The 13964-nt window shown below is 46.2% G+C and overlaps 2 protein-coding genes across 2 annotated transcripts in view; one reads left to right on the forward strand and one right to left on the reverse strand.

Moving 5' to 3' along the window:
• WDFY4 (WDFY family member 4) overlaps window positions 1–13964 on the reverse strand; it is a 246225-nt gene that overhangs the window by 47426 nt on the left and 184835 nt on the right. The window lies entirely within an intron of this gene.
• On the forward strand, window positions 11733–12500 carry LRRC18 (leucine rich repeat containing 18; the record flags this gene model as incomplete). The annotated part of the gene is made up of 1 exon (XM_080823653.1): window positions 11733–12500. One exon carries the CDS (start codon window positions 11733–11735, stop codon window positions 12498–12500), a length of 768 nt encoding a protein of 255 aa, XP_080679779.1.

Raw genomic sequence — 13964 nt, forward strand, 5'->3', positions numbered from 1 at the left:
AAGGCACAGACAATAAAAATAAGCACAACATGTAAGCCTGTTAGAAAATAATATTCAGGTGGTAAGTGTCATGGAAGACAGTGCAACAGAACAAGTTGGATCAGGACACACTGGGGCTCCGTGTGCTTCATTAATTGGGGGATCACGGTAGGCTGAATTGAGCAGGTAAATTTTACCCAAAACCTTGAAGAAGATGAACAGGTCAGTCAAATAAGTATCTGAGTGAAGAACCTTCCAGAAGAATGAAAGAGCTGGAGCAAAGGCCATGAATAGGAGTTTGTAGGGGTGGATTGGGGGAATGGCCAGGCTGAGTGGTGGATGTGGAGTGAGTATGGGGGTGAGTGGTGGGGGGCCCTTCAGAGAGGAGGCAGTGGGTCAGGCCATGAAGCCACTGGAAAGTGTCCAGCCCTTATCTGGGTGAGACAGGAGTCACTGGAGGGGTGTGCGCCAAGGAGTAAGTGGGAGGGACTTGCTGTGGTAACAAATCCTCTGGCTGCTGTGTCGAGAACAGATTGCACAGGGCAAAGACAGGTGCAGGAAAATAAGACAGGAGGCCGCCGCCGAGGCCCGGTGGCAAACGGTAGTGACTCAGCCCAGGGTAGCCCCTGGACACGTGGTGGGGAATGGTAGGATTCTGGATTGACTCTGAGCACAGAGTGAGCAGGATTTCCTGATGGACCAAACGTGGAACCTAAGAGGCAAAGGGTGTTGAGTGTGATACCACAGTCTGGGGCCTGATACGCAAGATGCTATTGCTGTCGGCCTGGCTGGAGGAAGCTGTGGGGGCAGCGGGGGGGACAGGGAGATTGGTTTGGGACACAATGTGTTTTGGTGTCTTTGCATAGCATAAGGAGCAATGTTAAGTAGGCAGAAAGATACAGGAGTCTGGGGTCAGAGGGCAAGGTCTAGACAAAAAACAAAAGTTGGGAAGTCATTAGTATATTTAAATAAAGAGACTAGGTGAGATCACCCAGGTATGGGGTGTAGACAGAGAAGAGGCGAGTGGTTTGGCCATGGCCCCCAGGGAGCCCATGGCAGACACAGTTCTCATCCAGCCCGGACAGCTCCCTGCCATGTCTGGTTTATGTCCACTGCCCCCGAGTGCTCCCACCCAGTGGGCTGCACGTAAGGGGTCCTGCGCATGGTAGCTTCCTGGTGGCCCCGAGACCCTGTCTGAGAGCACACCTCACAGTGAGGTGCCAGCCCAGCACCACACTATGGCTGATGCCAACCAGGTGGCTGGGTTTTCTCCTGTCTCTGGTAGAAATTAGAGCGGAGGGGACCCAGGCTTGTCTGTGATGGCCTTGGAGGAAGTGTGGGGACTGGCTCTCTCTCTTTGGTTTGACATGCTCTGGGGATTTTTCTCACAACAGTCTGAGTATCATTTGGAAAATAAGCAATAAGCCAGATCATGTCTGTCTCGTTTTTGTTTGTTTGCTTGGTGTGTTTTTGTTGTTGTTGTTGTTGTCGTTTTGCTTATTTTGTTTTGAACTGTGCCTCTGGCCTGCCCGCCTTCCTTCTGGCTCTCTCCCCGCCACCTCCCGCCCCTTCTCTCTTCACCCTCCTTCCGTTTTCCCTCTTCCTTCTCCCCGGTGCTTGTCCCTCCCTTCCCCTCTGCCGAGGGCCGTTCCGTCTGTTTCCTCTATCCAAAACACCCTCCCCATCTCTCTGGATCCCTGCTTCCTTCAGTCTCTGCCCAGGTGTCTTCTTCTCAAGGAAGCCCTTCCTGGTCACCCTCTCCAGAAGCGTATGTCCCCTTCCCTCCCCCCAGCACCATCTCTGTCTCTTTTGTCCCAACTCTTTCTCCTCCCAGCACTCCTTGCCACCTGGCATTGTACGCTTCTCCGCTTTTGTTCCTCTCCTGCTTCCCGTGGCTTGCGGTATGAACCCACGCCCATCCACAGCGGCTGTCAGGTACCTATTGTTAATGAATGAGTAAATCCAAGAGGGCCGTGGGAAGTTCAACTGTCCCCTTACGGTCGATCTTCAGGGCTCCAGTCTTGGGGGTCCTGTGGCTCAAGGAGCTGTCTCCTTGTCCCTCAGGATAAAGTAATCTAAAGTGCACCCAGCGAGCGAGGCAGAGATGCCGCAGTAAGGACGCGGCGGGGCTGTGGAGCCTGAATCCGATTTCTACTCCGTGGGAACGCTGGAGTTGTGGCTCCACTGTTGACCAGTTACGCTGTCCTGATCATGCCACGATTTCCCCTCTCCCCCAATACACGAAGGCACAGCACAGGCCTCCAGGGCTCGCTCACCCTCACCCCACCTTCAGAAGCAGCCACTTTTGTGATCCTATTCACAGAAGGGGGTGCCGAAGCTCTGTGAGGCTCAGGGGACCGTCCAGAGTCCCCCAGATGGTAGAGGGGGAGGCAGACGGCATCCCAGGTGGTCTGAAGCCCCTGTACTTTTTACCCTTCCAGGCCAATTTTCAGAGCCCATTGCCCTATCTTCAGGGGAGGCCTAGGCCGTGGGGAGAAAATGCAATATCATCTATCTGGCAGTAGCAGTATTTAAACCACGTTGGTTGAAACTGAATTAGCACTCATCTCTGAAGGTCTGCAGGTGCCAGGAATGACTGGTCCTTCTGCTTTCCTGTGTGCGGAGGTTGGTTCGTGTGTTTTGAATGCGTTCGCTGATGAACAAGGCGGTTCTAGTCTGTTAAACTAATAATCTTAATATTTTATTTTAATCGTAAGGCACCTATTCCCTTTTGTTCCTTTAACAAATCCAATTAAAACAGAGTACATTCAGAATTACAAAATAGATGCTATTAAACCAATAAGAAATCATAATCTTCTGTTATTGGGCCATGTGACCCCCTGGGAACTTTTGCTCCAAATAAAAGTTGAATTCTTATTATCCGCCAGGGGAAGGGGGCAGTTTGACAGATAACAGCATCCCAGCCGCACATGTGTGAGCCACACGGGTGCTCAGGATGGAGAAGTAAATAATATTAAGGGTAGACAGAGCTGTACACGCCTAATAGCCCAGGAAGACACTTAGAGCCGCACTGATCTGATTAACCAGATAACTGCCACATGGAGTGAACCTGATGATTCCCACACAGACACTCTGTTTGCTGCAGCTCTATTATCATGGAAAGAATGTTCTACCCAGAAGCCTTGGAATAAGGTGAGCTGTGGGAATTTGGATAAACTACTTCATGCCCCACTCCACCCCACGGCGTGCTTATCTTTGGGTAGGAGGACTATTTCCACCTCAAGGGAGGGTAGTGAGGACTGAATGAAATGGCTAAGGGAGGTGGCTTTGTGCAGTAGAGGGCATGACGTGCCTCTAAGGGTTGAGCATGCATGTGGGAGGGGGAGGGGGTAGAGAGAATCATGTGATTGACACAGGGGGATAGCCTGTTGTCTGGGAAGAGCATACAAGCAACTCACAGGGATTAGACTTTACAGTGAGCCTGCACAGTGAAAATCAAACTTCTGGTGGTCTGCATACAGCCTCTCAGCGCCCCTACATAGCCAGCAGCCCCCCAGGGCAGAAGAGGGCCCCAAGTCTCTGGTTAGCACACAGGAAGGTGGTGGGCTACCACTCCCCAGCCATGCTGGATGAAAAATCTGTATCTTCACATTCTTGACATGTTCAATGTGGCAAGAAGCTCACACTATGGGGAAGCTTGGGGACGGCCGAGGGACAAAAGATTCCAAAGCCAGAGGTGGCACATCTTTTGGGGACATGAGGGACAAGCAGCTTTAATTTCTGTTCCAGGTATATTTTGCCCTGGGAATGCTAGGATTCCAGAAAGCCTTCTTCTCCTTGGAGTCACGGGGCTGGCAATGTGCCCCCACCCACCCAGATAAGCATTTGCTATTGCTAGAGCAAAGGCAATAGTAGACAGAGGAAAGAAAGGCAGCCTAGTATAGCACAGAGATCATAGGCTTTGGTATCAGACATATCTGTGTTTGCTTTGGCTGTGCTGCATTATCTGTGTTACCTTGGGAAAGTCACTAGATTCTCTGAGCCTCAGTTCTCTTATTCTAAAGGTAGAAATGTCCCTCTGCATCATTCCTCTATCTCTAGAGATAGAGGAAAGGCCCAGCCACAGCTCTGCAGTCGTGACTTGGGTACATGTCACCCGACTGAATGATGCTGAGTGGATCTTCTGATGATGTCAGAAAATGCGCACGATCATGGGGGCCCCGTAAGACTCCACGCCTGCTGTCTGCATCTCTCTCCGTCAACTCTGCCATGTGTCTGGTAGAGCTGTTGCTGTGAGCTCCGCCGACATCCTTCTGCCTCCAATCTGTCCCCTACCCCCTTCCTAGCAATCTGTCCTTCTGCCCACAGGAAAGAGGGGCTCAACATAACACAGCTGGGGGCAGGAATGGAAAAAACAAAAGCACTTCATGTTTACATCCCCCAGTGAGCCTGTACTCTGGAAACCAGCTAACCCTGTAAAGCAAGTAGGTGAATGCACAGTTCCTGGCCCAGGGTGGGCACTGGACAAATGGTAATTCTTTCCCCCAGGGCAGACTGGGCCCAAGTCAAACATTAGTGCCAATTTTGGAGCCTCGGCCAGAGGGTCCAGACAGGGGCAGCCCACAGACGGTCCCAGAGTACGCACCCACATCTTCACCGGCCACCTGGCTGCTTATGAGAAGACACAGATGTTTGGGGAAGGGGCAGAGGGCACACGGAATGATTTGAAGCCACATGGGTAGTCATAGTGGAGGGGAGGCTGGCCCCTTATGTGTCCAGGGAATGGGTCTTATGAAAGTCAGGAAAGAGAATAAATGCAGTGCCTTTGGAATGACATTCTACTGAAGGAAGTTTACATCATTTCCCCTTAAGAGATGGCCCGCAAGCAAAAGATACTTCTCACTCATACAGCATGAAGCTTGCTTTTTAAGTTAGCTCCAAATACTAGCTGGAAGACAGCTGTGACTTTTGGGCTTTGGGTTCTATAGTGTGCCTGTCCTGTGTCTCAATGCATTAGTCAAGAGTGAAATAATTATTGTGCGATCACATAAGCAAGATGTTAAAGATATCAGATATATACAGAGTCAGTCTTAATTACAAATATAAAGACACATGAGTATGAGGCACAAGATAAACTCTATTATCATAGTGATGATAACCATCTTACAACTAAAAATGCCTGCAAATATTTTGATGGCGTGAAAATATAGGTTGCTGTTACATTTTTAATTTAGATATCCACGGGGTGTCCCACCATGCTGTTTGATTCACAATGACTAGATAAAAAAATTAATTAGAAATTAGAGTCAACCAACTGGTCCAGTTTTTCCAAAGTATAAAAATCAATTGTTCAGGACAAGAAGACCCAGCGCATTTAAAAACTTCTTGTGTTAGGGCTTCTCAGCTATTCGTATGATTGGAAACCTCTTATCTCTCCAACCACCCACCTGCCCATCCATCCATCCATCCATCCATCCATCCATGTTTATCCATTTATCAATTTATATCTCCACCTCTGTTTTCCAGCTTCCCTTGTGTGGGTTGCTGCTCCCACTCTGACATTTGAGGATTCTGTGAATTGATAATATCAGATCATCCAACCAGTTGTTGAATCAAAAGATCGTGAGTTTTACACTTCTTTTGCCCGTATGTGTTCTCCTACTTGATGGGCAGAACTGGGCAGGATGTTGACCATTCTGAGTTGAATGAGAGAAGGGATATTCCTGGCCTTTGGGGGCTTCTGGCATTAGTCTGCTTCCAGTGGTACTCAGCAGCTTAGAGGGTCCTCACGGACTCTGAGCAAATATAACACACCCTAATCTCTATAGCGAAGAGCGAGGTCCCCAGCCAGGTAAGATGGAAGAAGGATGAAGTGGGTGAGGGCTGACCATGCTTCACCTGGCCTGGGGCTGACTGCAGCCCCAGATGTGCTCAGGAAGTGGCAGAGTGTGTTATCCTAGTCCCTGCTTTGCCTTGCAGGTAATTCATAAGCAAGCTTGGAGCCAAAGGGCCTGTTGGAGAGAAGCTCTTTAATGGAGAAGTCCTCTGTGGGCAGCTCCAGGCTGCTGCCTTCCCATCATCAGAACTTGGGGGGCTTCTCCTCAGGGTGTGGATGGGCTCTGGGAAGCAGGCTCAGCAGGGCTCACCTGGGTGGTCTTCAGTCTACTGGAAGCATTCTTCTCATCCAAGGCTCCTCTAACCCATGCTTATTGTATTTGAGCTGAACTTTATCCCCGAGCTTGGGGAGCTCAGGAGAATCACTAACAATCTACATTTTAGCCCTTTGAGCTTGGGGACTGGCCCTCTTTACTGCTCACCTGTGCAGCACCTAATAGGTTCTCAGTATACTTCCTCGGTGAGTGAACAAACGAATGAATGTGGCAATAAGTACATCGATTTGGCTTAAATTAGTCCCGAAGGACTAACACAAGCATCACGAACAAAGGAAACTTTACTATTTGTTCAGGCCCGGGGGATAGAATTGCCAAATAAAATATGGAACTATGCAATGTTTGGGACACAATGTATACTAAAAATTGTCCGTTGTTTATCTGGAGCTCAAATTTAGCTGGAAGTGTGCAATTTTATGGGCTAAATCTGGCACCTCGCCATGCAGAGAAGTCACTGTTAACCATAAGATCAGAACACAGGTTCCCTTGCTCCTGGCCACCTTTCTTTAAATTACGATTTCAACTCAAGTGCAATAGGGCAGTTGCTCTGACACGCCATCTTGTGGGCAGCTGTTCCCTGCGCTGATATGCACGCGTGCATAGCAATGCCACATGGTACATTATCTGGATGCCCTTTACCGGGCAAGATAGGACTACGTGGGGACATCAAAAGTTGCAGGCTTCTAAACCAGGCCAAGCAAGGAGCCACAGTGAAAAGGATAGAAGCAGAAGTAGAGTCCTAAGTTTTTTTTAAGTTTTTTTAAAAATTGTAAATTTGTGTACAGTAAATTTTCCTTTTTTTAGTGCACAGTTCCCTGGGCTCTAACATATGTACAGTTTCACACCAGCACCATAGTCAGGATACAGGCAGTTCCGGCACCCCCAGAAAACTCCCTCCTGCTGCTGCCCTACAGTCAAACCTTCTCTGCCCCTAGTCCCGGGCAACCACTCCTCTGTTTTCTGTACCATCATTGTGGCTTTTCCAGAACACCATCTACATGGAACCATTCATTATATGGGCTTTGAAGATTGGCTTCTTTTGTTCAGCAAAATGCTTTTGAGATGCATCCAAGCTGTTACATGGATCAACAGATTTGTCCTCTTTCTGTTCACAGTGTTCCGTGATAAGGATATGCCACAATTTCTTTATCCATCCACCCGCTGGAAGGTCTTTGGATTGTTTTCTTCTGGTTTTGGCAATCACGAATAGAGCAGCTATAAACACATGCATAAGTTTTTGTGTGAACCTAAATTTTTGTTTTTCTAGGGTAATTGCCTAGTTGGGGAAATGTTGGGTAAGTATGGTAAGTATACAGTTCATTTTATAAGAAATTGCCAAACTGTTTTTTTTGGAGTAACATTTTGAATTCCCATGAGTTCTCTGGTTGCTGTTTCCTCACCAAATCTTTGTACTATTTAGATTTCTTAAGGGGTTTTGTTTTTTTATTTTAGACATTCGAATAACTGTGTAGTGGTATCTGTTTGTGATTTTAATTGGCATTTCCTAGTGACTAATGATGTTGAGCAACTTTTTGTGGGCTTATTTGCCAACCCTATAACTTCTATGGTGAAAAATCTTGTTAAATCTCTTGGGCATTTTATTTTTATTATATTGTCTTCTTATTGTTGACCTTGAGTTCTTTGTAGATTCTAGATACTAGTTCTTTGTTGGACATGAGATCTACAGATATTTTCTTCCATTCTAGAGCTTGTCTTTTTATTCTTGATTTTTTTTAACAGAGCAGAAATTGTAAGTATTGTGGAAGTCCAATTCGTCAATATTTTCTTTTCTTTTATGGATTGTACTTTTGCCCAACTCAAGCTTATGAAGATTTTTTTGTGTGTTTTCTTTTAGATGTTTCCTGGTTTTACACTTTACATTTATATCTGTGCTTCATTTTGAGTTAATCTGAGTTCATTTCAATAGTTTGAGATGATTATTTTTGTTTGTTTGTTTGTGGGTAACCAATTGTTCCAGCACTATTTGTTGGAAAGTTCATGGTTTCTCCATTGACTTTCCTTTGAACTTTTGTCAAAAATCATTTGACCATTTGGCTGTATTTGTGTGGCTCTAATTTCTGGGCTCCGTTTTCTATTCTGCTGATCTACATATGTGTCCCTTCACCAACACCACATGTTGTAATTACATGGTAAATTTTAAAACTGAAAGCATGAATCCCTTAACTTGATGTTTTCTTTTTTAGAATTTTTGGATTTCTAGTTTCTTTTCCTTTCAATATAAATTTTAAAATCTGTTCATTCATGTATACAAATAATCCTGCTGGAATTTGAATTGATCTTTAGACCAATCTGGATAGAATTGATTCTTCATGATATTGAGTCTTTCAACTCATTAATATGCTATGTTTCTCCATTTATTTAGATCTTCTTTGCTTTATTTCATCAGTGTTTCATAATTTTCATCACAGAAATGCTGTACATTTTTATTACTTACGTGACATACACACATTTTTTGGAGCATTATTATTTTTCAAATTTCAAATTCCAATTGTTTATTGTTGGAATACATAAGTTTTTTTGTGTGTGTTAACCAAGGTGTTAATCTATATCCTGTAACCTTGCTAAACTCAATAATTACTTCCAAGGGTGTTTTTTAAATTTAGTGGAACTCTCTAGGTGGATAAGCAGTGATCTATGAGTAAGAAGAGTTTTATTTCATTCTTTCCTATCCGTATGCCTTTTACTTTTCTTGCATTATTGCACTGGCTAGAATTTCCAATATGATGTTGAATAGGCACACTGAGGGTTTACCTTCTTGCTTTGTTGCCATACTTAGGGGGAAAGCATTTAGTCTGTCACCAGGGATGATATGAAATATAGGGTGTGTGTGTGTGTGTGTGTGTGTGTGTGTGCACGTGTCTTTTATTGGGTTAAGAAAGAGCCTTTCTATTACTCGTTTGCCATCATAAGTGGATGTTAACTTTTGTCACGTATTTTTTCAGCATCAGTTGAAATGATCTGTGCAGTGATCTACCTCTCAGCTCAACATTCAAAGCTTTTGGGTTCACAGTTTGGGATTGGGTACTAAAGATCTTGTTCAGGGTTTTCTCCACACATAGACATCTCAGGGTGTGTTCAGGAGTTCATATACAAGCTAATTAAACCCCCTCCTCTTTACAACCACCCATTGTGGCTCTAAGAGTGGCTTCCCTCCTTGGTCTTCTGGATAGAATCTTGGGATTTTTATTTTCTAAATCAGCTGTGTACTTCCTGCCACTATTTCTGCCTCTGGGGCCAAGTGGCAGTAGGGTACAGAGAAAAAAGCAACCTCCATGTCCTTGGGGCAGAAGTTTGGTCAGAGACAATGGTTCTTCTCCCTCAGAGTTTTAGGTGCCTGCCTGACTACTCTAGTGATACAGGATTGCCTGGAGCTGAGCCAGCAGAGGATGGAAAAAACAAACAGGGAAAAAACCAGGACATCTTCCTCATTCTCCACAACCCCAAGAGTCCCCCTTTCTTGGTTTTGAGCACAGAAGGGGGCTTTTATTGTAAATCTTCCCATCACCATTGCTGCAAAGTTGGTCTTATTTTGAGTTACTTTTCCAATCTGTCTGATACTCTTTATCACCTTATCCTCAGATATCTTTTAACCTTAGCCTTCATCTTATCCTCCGAGAGGGGCTCCAGGAGTTCTGTCTGGTGCCTTCAGCTGCATTCAGCCGGTGAGATGGGGAAGAGGGCCCTTATTCCATCCTAACTGCAGCTAGAACCCCAGCCTTCATTTTTAGCCTGCTTTATCCTTTCTAATTCCTCAATTCTTCACGATATAAAAACTGCAGCAGTGGTAAACACGGTACTGTCTTCGGTAACCAGCCAACTACGCCTGAATGTGCTTAGTTCCTTGTTTCTAAAGACTGGGTTCAGCTTGCAAGGCCTGCTTGAAAGAACACCAGTGCTGCTGAGAGCTAAGAATGCTTCCATTGGTTTACTCTGGAGATCTCCATCCCAGGAGGCTCTGATCCAGGATGACTTGCGTAGGGCTGGACCCTCTGACCTTAGCTAGGAATGGCAATAGCATGATTGATAGTAAGGCCCTGGAAGGTAATTTTTACCCACTTCCTTTTGACACTGAGGATTACTGTGTGAGGAAAATGTGGGATGATAGACTCACATAGCCCGATTGCTGGTGCTTCATGAGTTTTGCAATCTTGGTTCCTGATAGAGGGTCTGAATGATGAACTACAGAAACTGCAGGGCATCTCTCCCACTCACGCCTGTAGGGAAATGGAGCTAATGCAAGGATCTGTGTCCTGACAGTATGTTTTTGTCCAGGGTGGGAGCTTGGTCCAAAACAGAAAATCAGTAAGCAAAGGGCACCAGATTTTAGAAAACAGCCCCTAGAATAGGACAGGACAGTTTACATCCTCTTCCTAGCTAAAGATCTTCCTCACTCTCAAGCCTCAGTCTTCTTCTCTTTACAATGGAGATAATCCTATGGATCTTATTGGACAATTGGAGATTAAAAGGAATATGTGCAAAGTTCCTGATAATAATATTTAATGGTTAACATTAATCAAGGTTTTACTATGTGCCAAGCACTGTTGTAAGCACTTTATGGCTTAGATAATTTATACTCCCCAAGAGCCCTATCAGAGGGCTGTTTTCATAAATGAGACAACCGTGGCACTGAAAATTTAAGAAAATTCTTTAATGCAGAGCTAAACTTCTAAGCCAAGCATTTTGAGGCCGGAATCTACCCATGCCTCTGTCCATTCTACTTCTCCATATGGCAACAGTCATAGCTAACATCGGACCTATCAGTGCAGAGGTGTCTGCACTGGGACCGCAGTGTGAAGGATGTGAGGGAGGAAGCGTAGGGGGTAGGAAGTAGGAAAAGACAGCATTCTCTTGCTGCCGGGCTCAACCCTGCCTCCTCTACCCTCCTCACGGAGGTGTGGGCACCCACGTGTACTTGCGGGCCGATTGAAAGATGCTCTCTTGCTGTTCCTGACACACTGCAGTGACAGTAGCTCATGCCCAACTGTTGCCTCTGGGTCCAGGAAGAAGGTGAGGAGAGATGTAAGATGTGAGTCATTCACTTCCACCCATTCCCTCATACCCAGGCTATGCTGCTTCTGAGAATTCAGCAGTCCCCACCCTAGGGACTTATGGGATAACTGTAAGGAAACACTAGATTTTTGTGAGGGTCTGGGAAGTAGCAGATAGCCAAGAACACACACACACACACACACACACACATACACACACAGCCCTTGGTGGTGGGGGGGGGGCGATATGTCTGAGCCCAGGACAGTGGAGAGATTCGTAAGTCAGGGAATGGCACAGCCAGAGGGACACTGAGCATCCTTCGGGCCAACCCCACATCCCGGAAGAGGACACTGAATTTGCTGAAGACCTCTGGCTAGGTGACTTCTGCTGATGCCCTAATTTCTGTCCACCCCCCTCATTCTGTCCTTTAACCACTAGCGAGTGAAGCATTACAATTCAGGGCAAGTCTAGTGCACTCATGTCAGCTCCTAACTAGACTTATTTTCTCTTCTTGTCACAGTATATATAGCAGTTTCTTGTGACTTTTCCCTCAAACCGACCACCCACCAATCAGAACAGCACACTTCAAACCTACGCCCTTACTAAAAGAACATGGCCAAGGGCGGGAAAGGGCCTAAGGGCAAGAAGATCACCCTCAAAGTGGCCAAGAATTGTATCAAAATCACATTTGATGGGAGAAAACGCCTTGACTTGAGCAAGATGGGAATTACCAATTTCCCCAAGTGTATCCTGAGACTGAATGATGTGGATGAGCTCGACCTTAGCCGGAATCTGATCAGAAAAATCCCTGAATCAATCTCCAAGTTCCAGAACCTGCGGTGGCTGGACCTGCACAGCAACTATATCGACAAGCTTCCTGAGTCCCTCGGCAAGATGACGACTCTGCTCTACCTCAATGTCAGCAACAACAGGCTCATCACCAATGGGCTGCCCGTGGAGCTCAATCAACTCAAGAATATCCGCACCTTGAACCTAGGCTTGAACCACCTGGACAGTGTGCCCACCACCCTCGGTGCTCTGAAGGAGCTCCATGAGGTGGGGCTCTATGACAACCTGCTGACCAGCATCCCCAACAGCATCTCCAAGCTCCCCAAGCTCAAAAAGCTCAACATAAAGCGAAACCCCTTTCCCAAGTCGGAGGAGTCAGACACATTCATAGATACCATCAAGAGGCTGGACAACTTATATCTGGTGGAAGATAAAGATCTGTGTTCAAATTGCCTGAGAAAATGCCAACAGGCCCGGGACAAGCTGAACAAAATCAAGAATATGGCCACGGGAGCACCAAAAAAGGCCATCTTTTCCAATCTGGTCTCACCCAACTCCATGGCCAAGGATTCCCAGGAAGACTGGAGGTGACCAGGGACCCTAACCCTGAACCAGGAAGGGAAAAGGGAGGGAGGCAAGAAGGTAGGGGGTGGCATCTACAGGGAATTGTGGGAGCCCTCCTGCAACAGCTCCTCTAGCCAAGCCCATAAAATACCTTTCCCTTCCTCCTTGGCTTGTGATTTTGTTGAGTGAAGGGCTTTTAATTCTTTGCCTCTTCTATCTTCTCTGCATGCACACACCCACAGGTACAGGCACAATGAATCAGAAAAGGGCCATCCATCCCCTTTCTTCCCAGAATTCTCCTACCTACAGCCCATGACCAGGGTAGCCATTACGGCCAGCATGCTCTTAGTCACAGTGCACTTCAGGACGGACTGCCAGCTCCCAGATGTGGAGTTCATTCTGTGGGCATTCTCTGGCTCAGGGCTTCGGAGGCCAGGAATCTCAGAGCATGGAGTGGTAGGAAGGCAGATGGACATTGAGTTTTGGGAAGGTGACAAAATTGAGCCACAGAGATGGGCAGATATTATCATTAAGTGTGTTGGTAGGTAATATCTTGGACTAAAAGCTGTCTTATCTTTTTTTCTCTTGTCTGCATATGCACAGTTTGTTCTAGGAGCTTTCTAGACTGAATCTGCAAGCTCTTGACTGGCTGTGAATGAATGAGATTGCATTCCCATCTTCTCATATCCAGTTCTTTTCCAGACTCTTGTGGGAGTAAGGAAAGAATGGGTGCAGGTATGGGTCAGTGCAGTCAATAAACGAATACCTTACCAGGCACTGTGCTAGATACAGGGACTGGGTCAGCATGGGAAAGCTTGTCTTGTCCTGGGCAGACCAGTTGAAAGAAGAGAGGACCGAATGTTATTGTCTGAGAAAGTGAGGCAATCAGGGCCAAGTGGTACGCAGGTCTGGCCTGGCCTAGAGAAAAGCCAAAGATTCTGGAGCTGGACAGATCAAGGTCCAGGACAGCTCTGGTTTTTTCATTTCCCTGGACACCTTAGTTAGCATTGGTTCCCTCATCTGTAAAGTGGGAATAGTATCAGCCCCTACTGGAAGGGCTGTTGCGCACCTATAGCAAACAGCACACAGAGGAAGTACTCAATAGAAGTCAGTTCTCTGCATGAACTAAAACTTGGTGCATCTCAAAGCTGAAATACTACTTTGGACGGTGTCCCTAGTCACAGTCAGTCTTTGGTAGAATTGACAGTGGTGGAGAGAACCTTCTCTGTACGAGTCACTCACACTCACTCATCCTTTCACACCGCCTAAAAAAGGAGAGGATTAAGGAAGATATGTTTAGGAAACCATTTTTTTTTGTCCTAATTAAGGCTTTCCTATATTGGTGGCAAGTTTTGTAGTGGTCAGTGGAAAAGCAGGGAGATCTGTTAATTCAGTGGGACTAGCTTGTTTCTTTTTCACATGATAAAGCACAGCAGACAGCATATTTCATTTCTTCACTCCTTGCTGCTTACTTTCCTTTGGAATGCTTAG

This window comes from Martes martes (genome assembly GCF_963455335.1).
Source record: "Martes martes genome assembly, chromosome: 14".
NCBI lineage: Eukaryota > Metazoa > Chordata > Mammalia > Carnivora > Mustelidae > Martes > Martes martes.